Source organism: Doryrhamphus excisus, linkage group LG5 (genome assembly GCF_037039965.1).
Source record: "Doryrhamphus excisus strain RoL-2023G ecotype Guam linkage group LG5, RoL_Dexc_Guam_v1.1, whole genome shotgun sequence".
Classification (NCBI taxonomy): domain Eukaryota; kingdom Metazoa; phylum Chordata; class Actinopteri; order Syngnathiformes; family Syngnathidae; genus Doryrhamphus; species Doryrhamphus excisus.
This window is the reverse complement of record NC_136361.1, coordinates 19,468,003-19,495,641: the sequence shown is the minus strand read 5'-3', so window position 1 is coordinate 19,495,641 and position 27,639 is coordinate 19,468,003. Positions and strand designations below refer to the sequence as shown.

Sequence of the window (27,639 nt, the reverse complement as noted above, 5' to 3'; positions counted from 1 at the left end):
TCCGGGTTTTCTCCCACATTCCAAAAACATGCTAGGTTAATTGGCGACTCCAAATTGTCCATAGGTATGAATGTGAGTGTGAATGGTTGTTTGTCTATATGTGCTCGGTGATTGGCTGGCGACCAGTCCAGGGTGTACCCCGCCTCTCGCCCAAAGCTGGGATAGGCTCCAGCAGCCTCTTGTGAGGACAAGCGGTCGAAAATGAATGAATGAATTTGATGTGGTCTGATGTTTAAAGTGCTCCTAAAAAAAGGGACATGAGAACATATTGCTGATAGTATAACACTTTTACAGATAAAATTAGACAACTAATTCAATGCAGAATTTTAGAAATACGCTTTATAAGCGTAAAATAGTGTGTGTGTTAAATATATTTTCTGGCACCCCCGGACAATTTTGTTAACTCAACGTGGCCCACGAGTCAAAAAGTTTATCCACCCCTGTCTTATGACATCCGTCCCTACGATTAATGTATGTAAACCTCTGACCATAAATGCACCATTGCTTCTGATTTACTGACTCTTGTCATTTAGTTCTATCCAAGTCAGTTTCAGAAAGTGAACTCTATGTTTCATGTTTGTTTATCGTCAATCTTGGTTCACCGTATACTTTGCTTGCACAGAAATGTGTTGACCATGTTGTTATCTTGTCAGATAATGACTGATGCTCTTGTAAACATAAAAATAACCTGTCGAAAAAAAAAATAGTTTGCTTCCCCAAAACAGCCATGCTATTTCACTCAGAAAATATCTGCCTATGGTAGTTTGAGGCTCTGCGGCTGTCGTACCACATCTGGTCAAAGAAAGAGATAGGCTCCACCCTAACTCATTATTTTTCTTGAAGCCTTTAACATTCACATACAGTACACATATATATCATATACTCTGTAAAGTGCACATAACATTCGTTAAATTATGGACATATGCAATACATATTACCACATGTCTGACATATTCAAGATTCATATATGCACTCGCCGTTACCGACACCACCAGCAGACATGTGCATGTGTGTAAACAAACCATGTTTAGAGTCACCACTTCCCATTCTGAGTTGAACCCAAGTCATATAAAGTTTTTGTGTGGATATTTTTTTTGTCCTTAGGCAACATTAACTTCCTCATCTACTTCTCTGGTCACGTTTGACCCTCAATTCAAATATACTTGTTTACAAATGACTGCAAACTTAGTTGCTATTTTGCTGTAATTCTGTGTGATGCAAATCTCTAATCACGTCCATTGATTGTAACTCCCATGACCAATCCAAGCAGCTATGGTGTTAATAACCACGTATACATTGACCCAAATATTCCAATTCCATTTGGGTTATTTGCTCAAACAGAAAGAATCTAACCTTTGTATACACCTCCGAAAGAAAAGTGCCGATTCAAATTAATATATAATCGGATTCACAGGGGTGGAATATTCCTTTTCCCAATCCGATTGAGGTATCTTGTACCCGCTCAAACGGAAAGTTGTCAGACTGCGTTCTTCTTTGTGGTGTTTTTCTTCTTCTGTTGTTTATTGGCGGTTGGCAAGCAGCTTTCGTGGAACAGAATCTAAACCCTTCTATACGCCATTCACAAGTCCAGTTTTATTAAAAAAGAAAATATATATATCTATATAAAACATGTGCTGAGCTTAATTATAAAATATTAGCAAGATTGAATTTTATCTTTTCCTGTTCCTGGGTGCGTTCTTTCAGCAAATGCTGAGATATGACATAACACGCAGCTCGAGACGTTCTTCGATTTTTTAAAAAATGGAGGCGAGCAATCGGCACTGGACTGCTGCGGAATGTTTGTTTTTGATTCAAACTAAATTTCAAGACTGGACAAACGAAAAACTGGCAATACGGAGTTATTCCAACAAGTGAAAGAAAAACTCGATGTTGGTGTTTACGCTTTACTGCGTATGCCCCATTGACTATTTTGGGTGATTATAGCGACGCATGTAGACACGCGATTGGAATATTCCTTTCCATGTATACCATTGCTTTCGGAAAGGTCATTCGGAAAGAGAAAAACTCCTCATGTAAACGTGGCTATTGTCTCCTGTACATGAAACGACTTAGAATGTCAAACACAGGGTTCGAGTGCAATACCACCCCGGGAGACAAGACGCCAGTGAAAACTGTAAAGTATCGAGATGAGGTTCACTAACTCCTTTCCAGTTTCCATTTCAGCCTGAACATTTTCAGTGCGCTATATGCTGTATGTATATATATACGGTATACTTGTACATATACAGCATATCAAGCTCTTCAAAGAAAGCTAAATAAACCTGTGCCTGTAAGACGGCATAGCTAAACTGGTATCAGGCACTCGATTCATTTGGTAGCAATTAACGGTTTCATGTGACCATGTGATACTGAATTTTGTTTTCATAAAAGAGGGAGGTCCCCGGTGGCTTCTCCGCTAAGCAGGAATTATTACACAGAGCTCAAGGCTTCCCCTTTTTCTCCCTCTCCATCTTGAGCTACAAGGCCGCTGTCAATTTACACAGCTGAAATAATTTTCCTCTCTTGAAAAATTATGTGCGTGAGTGCTGGTCTGAGGAATGTCCAGCATGCATTCAACCCAGACTTTCTTGTGGTTTGGACCCTTTTCTTAAAGTCACACTGATCTTTTACTTCCCCCTTATATGTATTTTTTTGGTCATTATTATTTTTAAAATCTTCTCACGGAACACCTAAATGAGGGATTCCTGTTGGCTCGTACGATGGTGATCAGAAAACGGTGCACCATGTTTAACGCTGACAGTAATCATCAGTAGCGTCACAAGATCTAACCAGATGAAGGTGGGTACTCAGCCTGGGAGGATAATTAATTCACTAATACCATAATCAGTGAAAATGCACGTTTGTTCTATAGAGCAATGGCATGAAAGAAGTTATGAAGTCTCAGTAGGAAGAGGCGGGGCACTTTGCCATACACACAGTGCAGAAGAGTGTAACTGTACAAATTAAATCAGTAGATTGCAATATATTGTAAATTTCATACTTATATACCCAATCTTGTCATCTCATGATTTCGTAATGGTTTTATTTCATTTGAACATGCATCAGATTACAATTGAATGCATCACATAATCAGTTCACAGTTCCACATGTCCAAAAGGAGTAGGAAGAAGCAAAGCTTATTAAATCCTACCCCTCCATCTGGTACTTTTACAATCAGTCACTGTTACATTTGTTCACTTCCTGCTTTCCATAATTCAGGTTAAGGTTTTTTTTTTAATTTTTAATTTTTTTAAATAATGTACCTCGTACCGAAGTAGGTGAATTTCAGAGTGGTTTATATGCAAATTGAAGTACAGTAAACCTCGGATATATCGGAAATTCGCTCACAACGGACAGATAAAAAAGAACCAATTTTTCTGTAATGCATTTCCAATAAAAATTCATTGCATATATCGGATTTTGCCTATTTCGGACAAAATCTCCAGTCCCGTTCCAATTTCCCTCGCATATATCGGATGGCCGCATCGTGTCTTTCTCCTGGCTCCAGATTTAGGACAAATATAAAAGTGAGTGACGTCAATAATACTAGCACAGCAGTGAATGAGATCTTAACCTCACTATTGGAAATAACGATGGCCTGACGGGCGTAACAGGGCCTAGCTTAATTAACAATTTGTTATGCTCAGAGTCCAATAAAGTTAAATTCTCATTACCTTACGTCTCTTTTCATTGCCCAGTCCAGGTACATTGGAAACATAGTCAAGGCAGTGCCTTTTTATAACGGATAAAATCCAATATATGCGTAAAACGGCCATTTTCCGGTATACGCATATAACGGATTTCGCTTATATCGGACAAAACCAGTGGGAACAATTGAATCCGATATATCCGAGGTTTACTGTACCATGTCTGAATGTGCAGTGTTTTTTCCTCCCATGGATACAAGCAGACACCGCTTGCCTCAGTGTGTCTGCATATATATGTGTGTGTGTGTGTGTATTTGTGTCTTACACTGTCCTGCACACTTCCTGACAACTCCTAAATGACACAGCTCTAGATTCCACCACGTACGTATCACAAACCCGTTACCTCATGGTCTGTCTGAGAGAGAGACCAAGGCAGCATCCTGCAGTGTTGCAGAATGTGTTTTTTTTGTTTTGTTTTGTTATGATTGATGCACATGTCTGCATTTCTGTGGTAACGGGGAGGCTGCTGTTGTCAGTAGTAATAAAGAGCAAAGCCAAAATGGAGTTACTATATCAATAGACTTCTAGTCTAGTAATGTCATGCCCCTTTTCCGCTTGCTTTTCTCTTTCCATATTTGTGTTTGATATAATGTATGATACTTTTATGACTATTACTGATAGTTCCATCACATTAGCCACGTTTACATGGACCCAAACATTCCAATTCCATTCGGACTATTTGCTCAACCGGAAAGAATCTAACCTTTGTATACACCTCATTCCGAAAGAAACGTGCCAATCCGAATGAATATATAATCGGATTCACAGATGTGGAATATTCCTTTCCCCAATCCGATTGAGGTATCTTGTACCCGCTCAATCGGAAAGTTGTCAGACTGCGTTCTTCTTTGTGGTGTTTTTCTTCTTCTGTTGTTTATTGGCGGTTGGCAAGCAGATTTCGTGTGCATTCGCGCCATCTGTGGAACAGAATCTAAACCCTTCTATACGCCATTCACAAGTCCAGTTTTATTAAAAAAGAAAATACATATCTATATAAAACATGTGTCGAGCTTAATTATAAAATATTAGCAAGATTGAACTTTATCTTTTCCTGTTCCCGGGTGCGTTCTTTCAGCGAATGCTGACATGTGACGTAACACTCAACTCGAGACGTTCTTCGATTTAAAAAAATGGAGGCGAGCAATCGGCACTGGACTGCTGCGGAAAGTTTGTTTTTGATTCAAATTAAATTCCAAGACTGGACGAACAAAAAACTGGCAATACGGAGTTATTCCAACAAGTGAAAGAAAAACTCGAGGAAGTCGGTATCACGTGATGTTGGTGTTTACGCTTTACTGGGCATGCCCCATTTACTATTCTGGAAACACTCCTCATGTAAACATGGCTATTGTCATCATATTGTACTACTAGCTTGTTATTAACATATTGTATGAGTACTAGTACTTGTTGCACATTGACGGGATAATAGACAGTGTAGGATCTCTGCATCTTAGTGTGTAGTTTGTACATGGAGGTAAGCACGGTGACTGATTGTCTCAACTGTCCGTCTTAACATCTGTAGCCGACTCTTATTTCTTTTATTTTTAATGAAATGCCATTCTTTTTGTAAGCTCTTAGCCGGCCACCCACACCATGTCTTCACTCCTCATCTTTCTTTTCCTCATAAAAGCCCGAGTTCCCAGAAAATGATTCATTAGATGCCTCAGTGCACACTTGTTTCGTCACTTTAGTCTGCTGCCAAGTGCCCAATTTCCCAGTTTGTTTACACCAGCAAAAAGTATGCCAGTTCTGCTGCACCGCTGTGAAAGACCACTTTTTAAGGCCACACACGGTGACATCCTGGACCTGCACTTATATACATAGATTTGGGAGTCATTTTAAAACCCCCAAAGGCTGCTAATAAGAGGTAATGATTGCTGCAATCTGTTATAATTCAAGGTAGAGCTCATTGTATTGGCATATGGACAATTGAAAGCTACATTTGTGTTATTATTATACAGTATTGTAGATGCCAGCAGTACCAATTTGTGTATAGTGTTCCTGGTAAACTCACTGAACTACTGCAAAGAGCTCGGAACTGTAGAGGTAGTGTGTGTGTGTGTGTGTGTGTGTGTGTGTGTGTGTGTGTGTGGGGATTACCCAGCCACACGAGCTATCTTGAATCAAAGGTCCTAAATCTATTTAGGTCTTAGCGGCTTTGGTAATAAATACTGTAATTATAGGATTGTAATTTGCTAGTCTGTATCTTGCTATTAGTAACTGTTACTTTTTGTCAAAAAAAAAAAAAAAAAAAAGCTTGTTTGTCATTAACACAGATATGCGGGTAAAACCAACTACACATCTCTAATTGTATGAGTCTTTTTTTGGGGCAAAGATGCTGATCTGGTTTTTAGCTGGCTCAGAGTCGTAATGTATTATCATTCTAGGATCTCTCTTCCTCCTGAATGTATTCTATTTTCTCAGTCTTGAAAGGCTTGTAAAAGTTGTCCTACCAGCAAGAGGTGTGATTAAAATCGCTGTGATTGACAGGAGTGTCGAAGCCGTTTTAGTTTTGGAGGGCAGGACAGCAGCAGCAGTGTCCTACAAAGGCCATAGTGATGCCTTTGTTCGTCAATGTTATTATATTCATCAACATTATATTAGATTTAAATGACAGTACATAATTTTTACGGCAATAAGCCAAAAGCTTTGAGTTTGCTTTCTGCATACATACACTGAAGCGGGGTATTCCAAAAGTTCAGTTTTTTAGGACAAAAACCTACCTACAAAAACCTATTTGAAAAGAAGGCCAAAACGCATCAAATTTTTTCATTTTTTGTAATGGTTTTATTTCATTTGAACATGCATCAGATTGCAATTGAATGCATCACATAATCAGTTCACAGTTCCACATGTCCAAAAGGAGTAGGAAGAAGCAAAGCTTATTAAATCCTACCCCTCCATCTGGTACTTTTACAATCAGCAACTGTTATATTTGTTCTACATTTGTTCACTTCCTGCTTTCCATAATACAATTTACTTTTATTTACATGGAAATTGCCTTAATATTAACAGAAAGCATATATTGTGTTTTCTCAAGGTTGTTACCACCTAAGATTAAATTTTAATTCACTGCAAACTGGATTGAACTTTTATGTCAAATGTATTTTCTCAGTCCTTTTTTTCTGCAGTAAGAAGATCAGATAGTGATTGGAGGTCAGGAAAACACCTGGTCCTGGTAAACCATCCATAACCATGAAAGTCGAGATGAATGCAATGTGAAATAGTTTTCAAAACAAGGACAGCCACCACCCAAAGTAAATCACAGGGCTTGGTTTATTAAAGCTTTTCTTACAATTTATCTTTAAAGTCAGACTGTGTGGATGATTGGGAAGATACCGAGGAGACTTAGACAATTAGGCCACGTCCATATTTAACTGGATAGTTTTCTTTTCAGGAAGTGGGATTGAGATTCAGTTTTTACTGACCGAAAAGCTGCTCAGGAAATTAAAATTCATTGTTTGTGCTTCCATGTTATTTTGTTTGTGTAGGTAAATCTGCAAAATCAGAATTCTAATTGTGAACTGGAGTACCTGCCTTATTTAATAATCCAACCACACAATAAGGCTATTATTCTCCGTAAGGGTGTACACCGTCTTTGTTTACATTGAAGCCCTAGAACAGATTCACCAAAGTTTATATGAAGACTCATAAAGTTGATGATTCATGGAATCATGCGAACTCACTATCTCAGACTTATGTATCATCGATCGCTGTTGACTTAATTCCATTAATCCATCACCCTGCTTTGTTCCGTAGCTCTTCATTATGCGTTACGTTCTCCGTATCCATACAGGAAGCATAAAGCTGTATACAGAGTCTTGTGTTGTGGCATCTGCTGACTTCTGTGTACAGCTTGTGGTTCATTCCTTGAATATCTGTGGCCTCTGTGATGTTATTCTCAGGGCCGGCTCTGTTGATGCTTGCAACACAATATTCCTCTGTCTTGAATTTAGACATCGGGGTAGATTAGGAAGGAGAACCCTTTTGCTAAGGGTCCCACTGGAAGAAAATGTAATGGGTGCTAGGATATTAGAGCTCACTGAAAATTAATACATGTATTGTCATTCTTTTATAATGGTAATGGTTTTATTTCATTTTAACATGCATCAGATTACAATTGAATGCATCACATAATCAGTTCACAGTTCCACATGTCCAAAAGGAGTAGGAAGAAGCAAAGCTTATTAAATTCTACCCCTCCATCTGGTACTTTTACAATCAGTAACTGTTACATTTGTTCACTTCCTGCTTTCTAATATAGTTTTTTTTTGGTCACGTACCGAAGTACAAGGTGATATGACCATCCAATGACATAATGTGTACCATAGTAAGTGTCAATATAGTGATATGTATAGCACATCATGACTGGTTCAAGACTCTTCATCCTTGTATTTAGCAAACATCAACTGCTTGTATTGTTTCTTGAATTGAAACTCATCGTTGTGCATTGTTTGAGGGTCTTACTCAATCCATTCCATAGTTTGATTCCACATACTGAAATGCTATGGCTTTTTAACGTAGTCCTAGCATATAAGTGTTTCAAATGTAGTTCTTCCCTGAGATCATATTTCTCCTCTCTTGTAGAGAAGTATTGGATTACATTTTTAGGTAATTGGTTATTTTTTAGCCTTATGCATTATTTTAGCTGTTTGAAGATGAACTATATCAGCAAGTTTAAGTATTTCAGAAATAAGGAGTTAGTATGTTCTCTGTAGGCGGCATTATGAATTATCCTTACTGACCTTTTTTGCAGTACGTTTAGCGAGTGAAGATTGCTTTTATAGTTATTACCCCCATATTTCCACACAATAAGTAAGATATGGTAGAACCAGAGCAGCTAATGGCTGCAAGAAGCTTCCTCCAGGTTCAAGTCAAGATGGGAACGACTGTAGCTGGTGTACTACGACCATTCCTGTTTTTTTTTTCAGTGTTCTGCAACCTGATGCCAATGCATGTGTTCCTTTTGTCATTCAAGGAAACACAATTTTTTAGGTAGGAAACCGGAGTAGGTACATTATTGTTTTTTTTGTAAATTATTTTTTCTCCCAGATGGTTGGAATTGTACATTGCGTACCTGTATATACAGTACACTCACATACTATATACTATGTGTGTGTGTAAGAATGCATTTAGCTTAAGTTAATAATGTTCCCCCCGATTACATGCCTTGTATTGAGGCTCTGGAGTAATAAAGTTAGGAGGGGTAGGTGCCAACTGCAGGTCTGCTGTGTATGTGCTTGAGTGTGTGCACAAGCCGGTGTGTCTGTGTGTGTGTGTATGGGGGGGGGGGGGTACACTATAGAGAGAAGAAAGAGGACCACCACAGTAGAACTGTTCATGTGCTGGCTTCACATTTCTCTCAGTGGTTCATTCAAAGCCACACGTGCATATGTAAGTATTTGAGCACCCTGTGGATGTACGTACCTGCCATGCTTAGTTACATTCACTTGGCCTTATTTGGAAATTATTTTGAAATTAAAGGATTGGGGGTGTCTCTCCCATGAATGCATGTTTAGGGTCAACATCGTCCTGACAAATTGAATCATCTTCATCCTGCCTGTCGGGTCAATCTGAGTCACTTTAATAGATGGCATGTGTCAATTGACTTGTAGATAATCTGACTTTGAACAATGTGAATCAAGTGTATATGCATCTGGTTTTAAATTAATACAATTCAAAATAGTGCGTGCAATTCAGTCATTTGTTCGATCCCACTGCCACACTCTCTCACTGACAAACATACTACTGCAGAAAGGAAGTGAGCCATGGATAGTGTAAATGTCCGACATCCCCCTTGAGGACCCGGAGCTACAAAAGAGTTCTGAAGACAGCTCCTGGTTCTTTAAAGTTTGCTTGGACCTCCTGGAGTTGTAATATGCCTCTCATTACACAGGCATTAGAAAATTACCACTGGATTCTCATTGGTTCCCCCCAGAGCTACGCTTGTGGCTTCACACATGGACATTTGAAAGCATCTGCACATTCCTCCTTTCTTGAGGTTTTTTTTTTTTTTTTTTTTTTCTCTCCCACTTCAACGCTGCAATTGTCCTTTCTTTGATGTGATGTTCTACTGTGTGGACTGTTGATGGCAGGTAACTACTGACCACACGCACACACTTTCAAGCTCAAACACTCGGCTTTTTCCATGCGAACAGATCATAGCGGCATAATTGGAGTCCTTTTGTATATTGATGAACTGCTCACTTTCTGATCTCTCAAGGTAAATCCTCCCCAAAAAAAAAATACATTCATGTGGTCATGTGATATGTGGCTGACCAGTCAGAGGCTCCCTGACAGCTTCAAACTAACCACAGGATGCTGTAATATCAACATGTCATGAGCAGTGAGAAAAAGAACAAAAACACCACACACACACACTGACACAAACACAGAAAATATGCACAAGTATTTCCGATGTGCACACACACACACACACACACACACACACTGACTGCGTATTACTGTGTGTATCGCACAGCAGTTGAGCTTCCTAGTTGTGATAGGGTATATCAGGGTCTTAGTGCCCCATATCCTGCTTCAGGATGGAGTAGATACACTCACACACACAGGCAAGGCCGCTGAGGTCGCAGTCCAGTGGCTAAGCGCCCAACCCCTGGATCAGACCCTTTTATGAGAGCAGCACAGCTGAGGGGTCAACGGACTAACATCTGTCAACATGCATCCCGACCTGACTGACAGCAACATGCCAAAACACAAGACTGGTTTCCTGGAAGCTCGCAGACCGTCACCTCGAGTGTCACCATAAAAGGGGGGGTGACAGGGGTGGGCGGCCTATATCACATGTGACAGAAACGCAGACAAAGAAGAGGCTAAATACGGGGAAACAATTGGGAATTGATAGGTGTTTTTACTAGGATGGAGGAATGACACACTGGGATGTATGACGTCTTCATTTGTTCATTCATTTTGTACTGCAGTGCTGGAGCCTATCCCAGCTGTCTTCGGGCAAAAGGCGGGGTACACCCTGGACTGGTTGCCAGCCAATCACAGGGCACATATAGACAAACAACCATTCACACTCACATTCATACCTATGCACAATTTGGAGTCGCCAATTAACCTAGCATGTTTTTGGAATGTGGGAGGAAACCGGAGTACCCGGTACCCGAGATGGAAGGGTTAGGATTTAATAAGCTTTGCTTCTTCCTACTCCTTTTTGGACATGTGGAACTGTGAACTGATTATGTGATGAATTTCAATCTGATGCATGTTAAAATGAAATAAAACCATTACCATTACATTCCAAAAACATGCTAGGTTAATTAGCGACTCCAAATTGTCTATCGGTATGAATGTGAGTGTGAATGGTTGTTTGCATGCGGCCCACCCAGTGTTTGAATCCGGCCCGCTAGTTGCTTGGTAAGTATTTCAACTGTTAACATACAAGCTAACAACATGACTTACAAGTCGAATAAAAAAAAAAAAAACAGTAAATAAAAAATCTGTAAAATTCAATTTTGTAATTTGATGTGGTGGGCTGCATGGTGGTTGAGTGGTTAGTGTGTGAAAAAAATCTGTAAAATTACATTTTTGTAATTTGATAATTTGATGTGGTGGGCTGCATGGCGGTTGAGTGGTTAGCGCGTAGACCTCACAGCTAGGAGACCAGGGTTCAATTCCACCCTCGGCCATCTCTGTGTGGAGTTTGCATGTTCTCTCCATGCATGCGTGGGTTTTCTCCGGGTTTTCCCCCACATTCCAAAAACATGCTAGGTTAATTAGCGACTCCAAATTGTCTATCGGTATGAATGTGAGTGTGAATGGTTGTTTGCATGCGGCCCACCCAGTGTTTGAATCCGGCCCGCTAGTTGCTTGGTAAGTATTTCAACTGTTAACATACAAGCTAACAACATGACTTACAAGTCGGATAAAAAAAAAAAACAGTAAAAAAAAAAAAATCTGTAAAATTCAATTTCGTAATTTGATGTGGTGGGCTGCATGGTGGTTGAGTGGTTAGCGCGTAAAAAAAAATCTGTAAAATTAAATTTTTGTAATTTGATAATTTGATGTGGTGGGCTGCATGGCGGTTGAGTGGTTAGCGCGTAGACCTCACAGCTAGGAGACCTGGGTTCAATTCCACCCTCGGCCATCTCTGTGTGGAGTTTGCATGTTCTCTCCATGCATGCGTGGGTTTTCTCCGGGTTTTCTCCCACATTCCAAAAACATGCTAGGTTAATTAGCGACTCCAAATTGTCCATAGGTATGAATATGAGTGTGAATGGTTGTTTGTCTGTATGTGCCCTGTGATTGGCTGGCGACCAGTACCCCGCCTCTCGCCTGAAGACAGCTGGGATAGGCTCCAGCAGTTATTCTATAATTGTTATTTTTGTCCTATTTTCACATTTAAATTGATTCATGTCAGCCCTCCTCAAAAGTCGGCGTTCATCTTCCCATGCCTGCTTTGCATTACGTTCTGTATCTTATACCTCCACCCCCTGACGCCTGTTCCCCTGCAGGAAGCTCTTGAACATTGTGTAAATGTTCTCAACCTCCCAGTTTATTTGGTCTCTTTGCTGTCACTCGTTGGTCAGTTCACAGGATACCGTAGAGCACTTCCTGCCACCATGGCTGCAGGAAAGAGAGCAAAGCAAAGCTATGTTTGATGTGCCATCTCTTCTAATGCTTTGCACCTGGAATGGGCTCCACACACACTTTCTGCTCTACAGAAACACTTTTAATTCAGTCTTCCCTTCCTATCTAATCCCCATGTGCTCTTGGGTCTTTTTTTTCTGTGCTGCTATACTATTGTTTATTGCAAAGGAACAATCCATCAATCCATTATACTGTCTTCTTTAACAGTTTTAATCCATTTACATTCTGATGTTGTAGTTGAAAGTCAAATAATTCTTAAACGTTTGGGTTTTCAAACCTGCTCTGTAGTTACAATAAAGCATCACAGGACTTTACTCCCATCTATCCTCAGAATGGGTGGGGGGAGTGGGGGGGGGGGGGGGGGGCAGAAGCGAAATCTCACATATAGAAATGTCAGTTAATATAAATACACTCAAAGGTTTGGACAAATACTAGATCAGCCTCAAATTATACACAGCGGCCGTGCAGTCATTAACTACAGAGGAAGAATTAGCTGATGGAGGAAGCACGTGTGCACCCACTTGATTGTGGTATTAGTGGGGGGGGGGTTCCGTGCTAATATGATATATATATATATATTGGTACACTTGAGGCTTATCCTTATTAAATTATGCAGTTTCTAAATTGTGAATTAAATGCAAGTAAATGTTATAGGTTGAGTGAACAAAAGGACATACTGTTTTAGTTTGTCTACCCTGTTTGGTTGTAAAATGTAGAGTACATTATCCCCGTCAAATATAGCCACTATTCCCCTGATTTTTCTTGAAGAGGGAGGAGAAGGCCTTGATATGTAATCCTACTGCTTTCAACATTTGTCAGAGTCCAATAATTGCTGTAAACAACGTGTAATCCATTTAAAAGTGCTTTGCCAAAGGCTCACATTTTGACAGATAATAGTGATCATCTTCAGCAATGTTCTCAACAGGCCTGTCTTCATTTCAATGTGAACCAGTTTGGCAATACCTAACCTTCTAATCAATATTAAGTTGGAAAAAAAAAAAAACACTTATGGTCCGTGCTGCTGGATCTGTTAAATGGACCTAATTTTACAGCTCCATAAAAGCCCGTCCCTGCCAGAGTGTGACTCAACACTCGTATCACACAGTGAATGATCATAGTTGTGCCTTCGCCAGTGAGTTCATGTAACAATGAAATGTGTTTTTTTAACTTCCATGGCTGCCTGTTTGGACAATGACCCGCAAACATTCAAATATATGGGAATAACAATATGTTTGGACATTGTCTAAAACTTTGTTTGTGGAGCGGAATAAATACAGGGTCAGGCAAAATGAGCCAACACATTTGGAGGTTAAATAAAAGTAAAATAAAGTAAAATAATAGTACATATAATGCCATTCGGTTTCATGATGTTTTAACAATTAAATCAGTTCTAGCGGTTCAAGGTCGGCCGGTTGATTTTGGTTTCAATGCAGATCCAGTAGTTCTGAAGTTGGTAGCCCATAACAAGATGTTGTTTTGATCTGGTACAGGATCATGTCTACCAAGATTGAAATGCAAATGGAACGCTCGTTGTGTTGCTGTTACAGATTAGTTTGTTTTGATAAACGTTTCCACAATAAAAGCGCAAAGCTCACCAGTCCAATTCATGGCAGCAACTGAAAAAGAAACGAAAAATAATGTAATTGTAAAGAAACAAAGCAAAATGGCATTATATGAAAAAAAAAATGGCATTTGCACTTTTCCAAAATAAAAACACTTTTTTGTTTTACTTTATTTGCCTTTTATTTAACCTACAAATGTGTCAGATCATTTTGCCTGACCCTGTAGATTTGAACAAATAAACACCACACAGCCTTTTTTAATGTGCTTTTATCATGACATTTAATACCGGTTGATTTTGTTAGTGTGTGCTTTGTCTGCATCATCCAAAACCTCAAAAAAAAAAAAACCCTACCAAATGACCTCCTACAGCCAGTAAGGAGTGATGTATTGCATCCGTGTGTTGAGGGATTAATTGATAAACTGCCTCAGAATAAAATGGTGTGATTATATTATTGTGGAAATTCTTGGCTGGACACAAACATTGTTTCAAAGTGGAGTCTGACAAGTCATGCACACCTCTGAATCTGAGATCCAAACTCTGCCTGACATGTTTTACAAAAAGCATAATTATACCAATGTGGAAGAAAATCTGTTGTTGCTAACAGAGGAAATGATTTCATGTGTGTTGGACCACTCACTAAGTTATTGGTTAAAAAAAAAAAGATTGTCTTGCAATGACGCACGTATCCAGTACACCTAGCCCTCCTTGTAATTCTCACCATCTTTAAGAGTGGACAAAGTAGCACAGGATGAAATGTAACTGGGGCCCACACATAAATCTGTCAGGTACACAATCTAGTGAAGAGTCGCCGGCCATTAAAAGCTTGTGAATTACTGTCCATGTTCACCAAAAGCAGGAGTACATCATCCAAGTCATCAGGACGTGTGTTTGAGTAAATGGTCCAACTATTAGCAGGCTGAAATTTACAACGTTTAGATTAGCATCAACATTCTGACTCATGTGCAGCCAAGGATGTGTGATACTATACACCTTTAAAAATATGCGCGTCTTATATTGTCCCGATAAAACAAGTCGGCGTCCTCTACGTGACTGTTGCAAAGTGTTTTAGTTGGAAATGAATGATTGCACACAATGAAGCTCTGAGGTCGCCTACGAGCTGTTTGGCATCGGTCGACCGTTACTTAACAAATGTATCAGACAGCCACTCCATGCAAGGTTTATGTCACAACTCAGCGAAATCAATTGGTAACTAACACAATTAGGAGCCCTGTAACTGGAATATTTTTAATGGTAATTATATATTATAAAATTGTGCATGTCAAATTATAGTTTTACATGCATTCCTGAATACGACCATTACTTAACAAATGTATCAGACAGCCACTCCATGCAAGGTTTATGTCACAACTCAGCAAAATCAATTGGTAACTAACACAATTAGGAGCCCTGTAAATTTAATATTTTTAACAGTAATTATATATTATAAAATTGTGTGTGTCAAATTATAGTTTTACATGCATTCCTGAATATGACCATTACTTAACAAATGTATCAGACAGCCACTCCATGCAAGGTTTATGCCACAACTCAGCGAAATCAATTGGTAACTAACACAATTAGAAGCCCTGTAAATTTAATATTTTTAACAGTAATTATATATTATAAAATTGTGCATGTCAAATTATAGTTTTACATGCATTCCTGAATACGACCATTACTTAACAAATGTATCAGAAGGCCACTCAATGCAAGGTTTATGTCACAACTCAGCGAAATCAATTGGTAACTAACACAATTAGGAGCCCTGTAAATTTAATATTTTTAACAGTAATTATATATTATAAAATTGTGTGTGTCAAATTATAGTTTTACATGCATTCCTGAATACGACCATTACTTAACAAATGTATCAGACAACCACTCAATGCAAGGTTTATGCCACAACTCAGCGAAATCAATTGGTAACTAACACAATTAGGAGCCCTGTAACTGGAATATTTTTAATGGTAATTATATATTATAAAATTGTGCATGTCAAATTATAGTTTTACCTGCATTCCTGAAAAGGAAAAATTATTATATAAAACATTACTTTTTTGGTTGTTGTGTATGGTTGTTTGACTTTTTTTTCAAAGTATGTAAACAATAGTGTGTTTACTAAAGTAAAACAAAACAGTTCCCACCCATTTTAAATAATGTACATTTTTTTTTAGTTTTATTTAGTTTAGTTATGTTTCAGAGTAAAACTGTGTTTTTAGTACATTGTTGAACATTCCAAATTAACAATTAGCTCAGGTTATCAAATGCAACTAAGGCCTTGTTCCTATGTGTGTGTATATATATATAAATCATATCATATGTATCATATCTACTGCAGTCTGAATTATCAGGTTGCATCTAGATGTGGTTTGTATTGTGAAACTTGGGTAAAAGTACTCCGACATCCACCCAAAATTATTATTATTATTATTATTTTATCTCAGAGGAGGAATCATTTGGTTAAGAAAATATTGACTCCCATTGCACCAAAGTTTACTGCAATACGTGTGACATCACTTTCCGGCTGCTTTGTGTTCACATTGACAAGTCGTCACATTTTTTTTTGGGGGGGGGGTGACGTGAACAACCACATTTAAAAAAAAAAAAATAAATAAAATTGGGCATTATACTTTGCCTGAGGTTCTTAGCTGGGGGGGAAACGTACTGGTGGGTGTCAAGTGTCACTGGTCAGGTGCACCAGCAGTTGGCCCATTAAAACGGTCAACTTAGTGTTGACGTGTGTACCCCTTTAATTGTTATTCTCCAATCATGTTGTAACAGTTTACATTTTGCCCATAATGGGAAACATTTAATGGACAAACTGAATAATATAAGCTCTTTGCACGTAGCTTTTTTTTTTTTTTTGCCACAATGATGTTCTGAAAGAGTGCAGTCTTACATGCGAAACAGGCCACCATGGGAGCCCCCGCCTGCCCGAGTGTCTTCACAGCAACACATTGAACACTGACTGTTTAGAACAATGTCTTCCCTGATATGTAAATTGCGAGGGAGATAAGTGACTTATGTTGACGAAACGGCAAACACTGATTTTTTTTTGTTGTATACAGCATCTCATCAAAGAGTAAACAAAGCGCTCGGTTGTGTAGTTGCTGTCATGTATGACTTTGGCGAGGGTGGGTCGGGTCTGAAGGTTGGACGCAGCAGTCGGGATGAGTCATGCGGTGCTGGGCTATGTTAGGCGAGATTGTCATGAGGATTTTCTCATGTATCGGTTCCAAATCGCAAAGCAGGAAAAGAAGTATTTTCTCTATCACGTGTCAGCCTGTTTTGGAGGTGGTGGGAACACACTTGGTTCCGTTGCCAAGTGTGACACATTTGGAGCAACTTGTTGCTGCTGTCTTCGTATTTACGTCCATGTTGAACTCATTGAAAATGTATTTCATCGAAACGGTCTTATATTTTGCTGACTGTATATTCCACAGCATCATTTGCTCCTTACACCGAGGCCTGGTAAGCATTTTAATTTCAACACTTTAATTATTTTAATTGGTAGATGCAGATTAACAGCAATTGGAGTTGACTGGTGTCATAAATCCAAAGCTCACAAGTTGCGGAATCCCTGGCGATTCAGAACAGACCACTGTAAACTGGGAGGGGGATTAACCCACCGAGTAATTGTAACTTTTATGAATCATACTGCTTATGAATTCCCCCCTCAGCACGGCACTTGCCAAGTACGAGTCAAAGCAAGCTGATTGAGAAGCCACTGTGCAGTGTAATGTTTTCACAGAGGAGCCGCTCGGTGCCAATGAGGACGTGCATGTCGGCTGCAATAAGAGAGAACCTCAGATGTGTCATTTACATTAAAAATACATTACATACTCATCCTATGGCGATTACTTCATCATCCGAGGGGTGCCTTTAGTTCAAGTTCAAGTTCAAAAAAACTTTATTTATCCCCGAGGGGCAATTTAAAGGACACAGAGAGTAGCATATGGAATAAAAATGTAATGGTTTTATTTCATTTGAACATGCATCAGATTACAATTGAATGCATCACATAATCAGTTCACAGTTCCACATGTCCAAAAGGAGTAGGAAGAAGCAAAGCTTATTAAATCCTACCCCTCCATCTGGTACTTATACAATCAGTAACTGTTACGTTTGTTCACTTCCTGCTTTCCATAATACAGTTTACGTTTTTTTTATTTATTTTTATTTTTTTCATAATGCACCTCATACCGAAGTACGAGATGATATGACCATACAATGACATAATGGGGTACCCATTATGTCATTGTATGGTCGTGTGTGAGTGTCAGGCACATTTCGATGCAACCAGTATTTAATGTAACCGTCTGAACCAGCATGTACATCAACTAGTAATTGTCAATATAGTGATATGTATAGCACATCATGACTGGTTCAAGACTCTTCATCCTTGTACTTTTACAATCAGTAACTGTTACATTTGTTCACCTCCTGCTTTCCATAATACAGTTTACATTTTTTATTTATTTTTATTTTTAGTTTTTTTAATCATGCACCTCATACCGAAGTACGAGGTGATATGACCATACAATCACATAATGGGGTACCCATTATGTCATTGTATGGTCATGTGTGTGTGTGAGTGTCAGGCACATTTCGATGCAACCAGCAACCAGTATTTAATGTAACCGTCTGAACCAGCATGTACACCAACTAGTAATTGTCAATATAGTGATATGTATAGCACATCATGACTGGTTCAAGACTCTTCATCCTTGTACTTTTACAATCAGTAACTGTTACATTTGTTCACCTCCTGCTTTCCATAATACAGTTTACGTTTTATTTATTTTTATTTTTATTTTTTTAATAATGCACCTCATACCGAAGTACGAGGTGATATGACCATACAATCACATAATGGGGTACCCATTATGTCATTGTATGGTCATGTGTGTGTGTGAGTGTCAGGCACATTTCGATGCAACCAGCAACCAGTATTTAATGTAACCGTCTGAACCAGCATGTACACCAACTAGTAAGTGTCAATATAGTGATATGTATAGCACATCATGACTGGTTCAAGACTCTTCATCCTTGTACTTTTACAAACAGCAACTGTTACATTTGTTCACATCCTGCTTTCCATAATACGGTTTAAGGTTTTTGTTTTTTTTTTTTAATAATGTACCTCGTACCGAAGTATTTTGTACAGTATTTTAAGTCCACGGCAAGCAAAGTACTGTACTTTGTGTGCACATGTCAGATTTCGATCTACTTTGCTGCATTACTTTAGAAAAGAATGCTGAACTTTCTATTTGAGAGCAAAACCAGAGGACCTCATCTCCCTTAAATACACACACATTGGCTCATGCTCTTGCCTCAGTTAAGAAGTGCAAGGAGACGTGTATTGCATGTGATTGTTGGGGAAATTGAGTGAAAAACAGGTCTGGGGTTGTGGGTTCAGGTTACGGGTTTCACAATGACAAGATCCAGAAGCTGGCAAGGCTTGGTATTACCCTGGTGCTTCCTGTACCACTGGTCTGGGACAAGGGTTTGGGAAGGGGGTCTGGATGGAAGCTGTAAGAAATGTGTGTGTGTGTGTGTTGCCTTATACAGTCACCCCTGTTAGAGTGTTTTAACACAGCTCACTGCTCCCACACTCCAACCATCGGGCCCTGTGCCTCAACCAGATCCCACTGTGGTTTATTTTACAACCTTGAACCACAGTTAGCCTTCAAAACCAAAGCACGGTAATCAGGCCATCCCAGGATCCCACTTTTAACAAGCCCCTTTACTTATATTTACAATATGATTTGTCCAACAATATAATTTGCTGCAATATTTTCAAGGTATTCAACTTTATTTTTCTGACAATTATTCCTCGGCGGTCATGCATGTATATAGTCCATATCTGGATTTGATTGTAAAGTCATTGTTTCCTTACATTTTAAGCTTACGCTTCAATTTGCTACAACATGTTAGCAGCACAGCTTGCCTGCATGTGTTTTTTTTGTTTTTTTTTTGCTGTTTATAGGCGTACATGGCATCAGCTAAATACTGTGTTGTTTCCAGATGGTTCCTCCTTAAATTCTATCAGCATGTCAACATATGATCCCTAATCTGCAACACCTCAAGGACCAGTACTCCCAGAAGTCTCCCCAATAAGACACATCAAGATGAATGTTCTGACAAACACACGCAGAGACCCAAAGAATTGAAAACAGTGGAATGCGTAGTATAATTAATATACCATTTAAAACGTTTTTTTTTTTTTTTGTAATTCTATGGGATTTGGAACATTGGTATACATATGTTCCATTGATGAAGTATCTGTGGATTTTTAAGTGAAGTATAATCTGCCAATACTCAAATTGGGTGGAGTGTTTGAATCACGTCCAAAAAAAAAAAAATCGTAGCAGCTCTCACATGAGAAAAAAATCTTTTTTTCGGACTTTTTTCACATGACTGTGTCCCATAATGCCATTCAATGATTCCATCTGCCTTTGTTGCAACATGGTAGTGACGTCTCCTTAATTATGAGTCATGAACAAAACGGATGAATAATTTTGCCTCATCACCACAATCGTAGCTCCTGAACGGTCCACTTTGCTTGCTTTGAAACTGATACAGTAACCCCTCGTTCATCACGGTTCATTGTTTTTTTTTTAGTTAGAGCAGGGGTCTCAAACTCAATTTACTTGGGGGCCACTGGAGCTAGGGTCTGGGTGAGACTGGGCCGCATCAGGTTTTCCAAAAAGAAAAACAAAAATATTAAAAACAGGAAAATTAATAAACTTTGCTTTGGTTCCAATTTTCTACAAGAAAAGCTCTGATAAAACATTCCACTGTTCTCAAATATCTTACTTTTTATTTTTCTACACAAAATAAGATCAAGAATAAAAACAAATCAAGAACAAAGAAAATCAATAAGTAATAAATAAATAAATATAATAATAAAACAGCAAATAATAAAAACTTAAGAAACCACGTTTAGTTGGTGGGTAGACAAATTATTTTTTTCAGATTAAAATGAACAAAGCATTATTAGAGCCCTGTAGACATGACAAAACACGACTATAGTCACATTTATACTCTTTTTATTTACAACATATTGCGCAACTGAGGTTCTTGAGACACATGCTAACTCGCAAACTAGAGAACTAGCGACCTAAACGGTAGCCTTCTAGTTATTTCCTTTAAACTTAAATAGCCAAAAACTTACCACTTCCACATGGATAGGGAGGATAACTATTAACAGTTATTTAACCTTTAACATGAACATTAATCAAACGTAATAATTTTTTCTGGGTACATGATACCATACAGCATCCATATCAAACTTGCGCGGGCCGCACTAACATTAAACTTTCATATCAAGGCGGGGGCCTCAAACTGGTGTCCTGCGGGCCACATTTGGCCCGCGGGCCGCGTGTTTGAGACCCCTGAGTTAGAGCATAGAAAACCTGTTTACAACCATCTAAATATGTTATATTCCCCTAGACATGAATTAACACCCATATAGTTCACCTTTATACTCGTATTAGCCAATATAGTAAACATAATAAGACAAAATGTTGTCAAAGTGCATGTTTTCACTTTATTGTGTGCAGCAGTCGTTGGAGAATAGAAGCTTAATACTCTACCACGGGGTGTCCTGATTATTTTAAATGACTGTAAAATTTAAATAGCCCCCACCTCCCAACAAAAAAAAAAAAAAAACGCAAACTTCTTGAAATAATGCCCGTGAATCTAATCCACATGCAGCGTTTACAGTGCTTTTGATGTCTTATTATTTATTCGTTTATAAATAGCAGCGCTTCGTCATAAAAATAGTTCAGTGGTATTTTCCAGCTATTAAGTAAGGTTGGCTCGGGAACAAGGGCAAACATATGTAATATGTGCATGCCACCCCCGCCTTGCCGTCCTCATCTGCAAAAGGGTGTCGATTATTAGTTGTTGTTTTCCTTCGTCTTCACGTGCTAGTGGCTCACAGATGTGTCATAAAAGTTTGTGAGAATGGTGTATTCCACCTGCTTGCAACTTTTTCTTGCAATATGTGCATATGATAAATAAATATGAGGATATAGTATGGAGAGTGTCTTCACTTGGCCAAGCGGTGCGGTCCTCACATGACCAATCAAATATGTAACCCCCCAAACACACACACACAGAGACACACACAATACAGTAAGAAATCTGGCTTCAATTATTTTTAAACCCAATGGAAGCTTCCAAATGTCTGAAAGTTTGTCAGAAATTAAGCTCTTCTGTTTCCTGCGAATGGCTAAAAAATGCCGTTAATATTACCATGATTTTTCTTTCTTTATCATTTATATTAATGTGACTGGGGGGGTGACCCTGCAGCAATGTGGATACTTGGCTTCAGACATTCATGTTGATTATGACTAAGAGGCTCTGCTAAATGGGCTCAAGTGGAGAGATAATTTGGAACGCATATGATGTAACCGCGGTTTGTTTAATGTGAAAGATAGAGTTTGGGATGGATACAACATGGAGGTTGTGTTACAAAAGGTCTTTATGAGTTTGACTGACACATCCCACCCAATCTTTCTTGGTTTGATTGGTATTTAACTCTGTTGAGAAATGCGGTTCCAAATGTTGATTAAGGATCTGTTTCACTTGTTTGTGTGTCAACAAATCCAGCGAAGTCTGCTTATACACTTCTGATCTCCCATCACTGTTGTTTTTGTACTTGATGCTTATTGTCATAACATAACACACTCACGGAGGCCTTTTCCAGTGTGGCTGAGCATGGGATATGCTGTATGAAAATTAGCACTGACATCGCTGAACCAAAATAAAACTACTCGGGCTGCCCCTACATCTGTAGTCATTTTAAGCCCTTATTTATTCCATTGAAGTAGTCATTTGATTTCACCAGCACAAATAAACATATCATAACAGACCAAAAGCTCTGATGTCATATGCAGATGCTAAGTTGTGATTATTCTTTCTTGCGCATCTTGTCTTGCAAATGCAGAATGAGTGACATCATTTTTTTTGGCACCGATACAAAAACAGCAATTGGAGTTGACTGGAGTTGATGTCGTGATCGCGTTTTTTTTTTCGCAGAGTAAGCAAAGCCTACTCCTGATGTATGTCTATGACTTACCAGATTTAAGTTTATGTACGAAGTGGCGGTCATGTACTTTAGGAATGTGTGATCTGGTGAGGTTGATGATCCGGTAGGCACAGAAATAGCTAAGTAACAATATTTTGCCAGTTACTCTATATCAAAACAACAATACTTGAGACACAAATAAAGCTGTGGAAAGTCTTCTTGCACAAAAATCATAGACAAAATTAAAAAATACAAATAACTTTTCCCACACTGTGCTCCTCTATAAGGAGTTCAGTTTTTAATCTGTATTTGTACAGAGTAATATGGTTCGGCGCACCACTATGCGCAGCCAATTTAGTAGACTGGACTGCGCCGAGATGGGTGTGACAGCGCACCAGGGGAGGAGTCCACATTTTCAGCTTGGCGCAGTGACAATTGTGTGACAAAACAGCGTGACAAAGTTGCACTGAAAGCTCTCCAGCTCCTACTTGGTCTATGCCTGGCGCAGGCGAAGCGCACCCTGCGGAGTGGTAAATTGGCTGACAGGCAGACAGAACCTCACAGGTTGGTTTTTCAGAGTGTCAGGCACATTTCAATGCAACCAGCAACCAGTAACCGTCTGAACCAGCATGTACACCAGCAGTCTCGGACATTAGAGCCCTTGGTGTTGGTGGCACAGTGGACATGTACAGATTATTATTAAACACATATATAGGTGTCATAATAGATGATAAAATTATCTGGAAATCAAAAACTACAAACACACAACGCTGCAAGAAGTACTTCAGTTTTCAATACAACGAAAAACATTCTGGACCACATAACGACAGATTCCGTCTCCAGTGTTTAAGTAGAGAATGTTTCCATCCAATCACACCACGGGAATATTATTACATTATTTAATTCTATTTTTTTTTTATCTTCTTTCAGACGTGCATTGAACCTTGGTATCCTGCGTGACCCTGGCTCCGAGGTGGAGGATCGTCAGTACCAGGTTGACCTTCAGTCCATCAACATTGGGACAGCACAATGGGATCAACTCAAACCAGAGAAGGAGGGAATAAAAGGAGGTGTATTGGCGGACAGTGAGAGGAACTCGCAGAACCCGGCCCTGGAATGGAACATGTCCAGCAGGTCAGGTTTCTTCTTGGTATTGATATACAGTATTTTATATTTGTATCCGTCATCATTTGTAAAGAGGTGTTCGCACATATGTACTTATACTCCCAATACGAATATCGGTATTCTCGTGTTTTGGACTCTGGCATATTCTGGCCACAGTTTTTTTGGGTATAATTCAAGTAGTGGTGGATGTGCCTTGGCCTCAGCTTCCTGAGGTTTTGTGAGGAAATTCCAGTACCAGGGACCACTGACTGGAACTGTCCTCATTCCAGTGTATTGCTGGCTTGGAAAGACTCTTTGTCAGGCCTCTGTGAACGCTCTCCATCTCCTAGTTTGTCGAGCTTTTTGTTTTTTTGCATATGCTACAAGCCGTAATGCTGTTTTGTGTTCACACTTTTACGGTTTATAAGAAGTAGAAGCCAATTTCCATGTATAATAATCCCTCATTTATCATGGTTAATTATTTTCAGACCCGACTGTGATAAGTGAATTTCCTTATTTATAAATGAAATATACAGAGAAAACTAGTGGTTTTTACCATTATAGGAGCCCTCTGCACATGAGCTAGCACCCCGGCATCCAGATAGGAAGTAACGCCGTATTTACAAGTCTAACATGGTGAACTATTAACAATTTTCACATTTGGAACTGAACTGTGTGTGTGAATGCATTAAAATTTCCCTTCAATGCGTAACCTTCTGGAAGCTAAATTTCTCCATACTTTTCCACTTCCTGCTTATTGTTGACCACTTAAACACCGTACATGGGAAAGATGCATGCAAGCTCTAATCAAATGCACTTCTACCCTCTTGTGGCCATTTTTATGGCTTAAAACTGCACTCAACATGAGCTCTTCTAATGTGCACTTGCATCAGCACCTTTTCCCAGTTCCACATGTCAAAAAGAAGTAGGAAGAAGCAAAGCTTGTTAAAACGTACCCCTCCATCTGGTACTTTTACAATCAGAAACTGTTACATTTGTTCACTTCCTGCTTTCCATAATATAGTTGAAGTTTTTTTTTTTTTTTTAAATAATGTACCTCGTACCGAAGTACGAGGTGATATGACCATCCAATGACATAATGGGTACCATAGTAAGTGTCAATACAGTGATATGTATAGCACATCATGACTGGTTCAAGACTCTTCATCCTTGTATTTAGCAAACATCAACTGCTTGTATTGTTTCTTGAATTGGCTCATCGTTGTGCATTGTTTGAGGTCCTTACTCAATCCATTCCATAGTTTGATTCCACATACTGAAATGCTATGGCTTCAACATTCAACATTTGGGTTGAAAAAACTTACGAAACTTAATTTAGGCAAAAATATATAAAAAAAACATAAATAAAAAAAATGTACGTAAATATGCATTTTTCTTTTTACTAATAATAGGCCGTATTCAATCACAAATGCACCATAGATATATTTTTAAAAACAAAACTGCGAAATTAGAACCGCAAAGTGAGGACTGCATTGTTGTTTGCAGTACCTCCACCCCAAAGTGTACAGAGACGCACACACAGCTCGATATCAGAGGCCTCCCCAATATTAGCAGTAAACCGAGCCCCATGCCTTTTTTGCCTTTCTGGTGAATGATAGCACCTGTCCCTTGCAATGAGACACTCATTGTTTCAATCCCTGTCTGAGGGGAGATTAGCCAACACCAATTGCCCTCATAGATCATTTCACCTCTGAATGAAACCTCTTTCAAACCCTCTATTCAAAGAAATGTGTCGGAAAATAATAGCTTGAGGGCAGCATTAATGCACATTTGTGTGGCAGGAGTGAATATGATAGTGGGCCTGGCTGAGTACTGTACACCAGCCCACTTCGAAACAGGGCCTTTTATAATCCCAGCCAACTATAAATATTGTACAGCATGATTGTGTTTTAATAGCAGCAGATGTGGCAATTAACACCACCTTATAAAGCGGGCTTGTATATTTGTTTTACTGCTAACAAATGTTCCCACAAATATGACTTGATTGTGGGAATTGACTGTAGTGAAATGAAGAAAGCTGATGTTAGACGCTTCAGCTTGATCTTGTGTATACAATTAAGGAGGGGTTTCCATTTGGGGGCTTGTCAAACGACGTCTCACTGCGTCTCTGCGCCTATTCTAGCTTCCAGCTAAAATGTCTTATTTATGGAAGTATTTCACAAGTACAGCTACACCAAGAAAAATAAATCAATGGTGAGCTCAATTATTAAGGATATGAAAATGCAAGCGTATGAAATGTGTCTCTGGTTGTCAACTTTTACTTTTAAACCCAAAACTATAAGAAATTGTTTGAAAAATATATTTTTTTACAATTACAGTACAAATGAAACTGCATAAAAATGGTCATAAATTTGCAACCCAACCATCTTTCCATTTTCTATGGCGCTTCTCCTCACTAGCGGAGCCTATCCCAGCTGACTTTGTGCACCCTTCAATGTATAACCAAAATTATAAATATATTGTTAAATCAATGCTTTTCTAACATTGTCACTAAAAGATTGCATTGAATGATGATGTATTTTATTTCAGTGCCAGTAGCTTTGCAATGAAATTCATTCATTCATTCATATTCATTCATATTCAGGGGTACACCCTGGACTGGTCGCCAGCCAATCACAGGGCACATATAGACAAACAACCATTCACACTCACACCTATGGACAATTTGTGGGAGGAAACCGGAGTACCCGGAGAAAACCCACGCATGCACGAGGAGAACATGCAAACTCCACACAGAGATGGCCGAGGATGGGAATTGAACCCTGGTCTCCTAGCTGTGAGGTCTGCGCGCTAACCACTAGACCGCCGTGCCGCCTGCAATGAAATTTTTTTTTTTTTATTTTCATTCCTAAAGGTCCACTGTGGCGCCTAGTGTCACCAATAAGGTGCCCGAATGGCGTGCAGTGGCTCAAACTGCCTCCCAACTGGCTCGTGGTGGCCCGTAACTGCGGCAAAAATTGAGTTTGGCGGCAAGAAAATTTCAAAATGTTTAAAATCTTTATCCACCAAGTGGAACCAAATATCGCAAACAATCCACCTATTGGAATCCACTGGAATGTAATGGCGCGAGCCAAGTTGCGCCGATGATGCTAGGAGTCCACTGGGCCGGCGCCGGCTGGTGCCATTTCACGCCAAAGATTATGTGATTGACGCGTAGTTGCTCGCTGTGGCACCGAATAGCGGCAACATGCCGAGCGAACATTAATTCGGCGCCAAAGCGAGCCACTACGTGCCAATCACATAAGCTTTGGCATGAACTGGCACCACAAAGCCTAATATATGTGTGTTATTATTTAACATTGTTATATGTATTTCTTTAGTATAAGGAGACACCAGGACCGGCGGGCCATTCTGACACCCATTGTGACCGACTTCTCGGTCCGCATAACTGCTGCCCCCGCTATCATCTTCAGCAAGAATCTGTCCCCTGATGCTGGACAAGCAGAGGTCAGTGCTCTGATTATTCTGAGTCATACATCAAATTAGAAATTAAATTATCTATACTGTAGAATTGTACTGTTTGTCTTTTGACCAGTTCCTGACACGTTAACCTATGCCTGTTAGCATACAGTAAGTCGTAATGTAATGGA

The 27,639-nt window shown here is 39.2% G+C and overlaps 1 protein-coding gene across 5 annotated transcripts in view; it reads left to right on the top strand.

Annotated features, from left to right (window-relative positions):
* The window catches only part of vps13b (vacuolar protein sorting 13 homolog B), a 266,755-nt gene that overhangs the window by 136,574 nt on the left and 102,542 nt on the right, over nucleotides 1-27,639 (top strand). For all 5 annotated transcript variants that reach the window (XR_013627420.1, XM_058053559.2, XM_058053556.2 and 2 more), the window contains 2 exons: nucleotides 23,855-24,058; nucleotides 27,370-27,496. Coding sequence is in view for 4 of the 5 variants with exons in the window: in XM_058053559.2 (XP_057909542.2) it covers nucleotides 23,855-24,058; nucleotides 27,370-27,496 (331 nt within the window). In the remaining variant the exon portion in view is untranslated. The remainder of the gene's footprint in view (nucleotides 1-23,854; nucleotides 24,059-27,369; nucleotides 27,497-27,639) is intronic.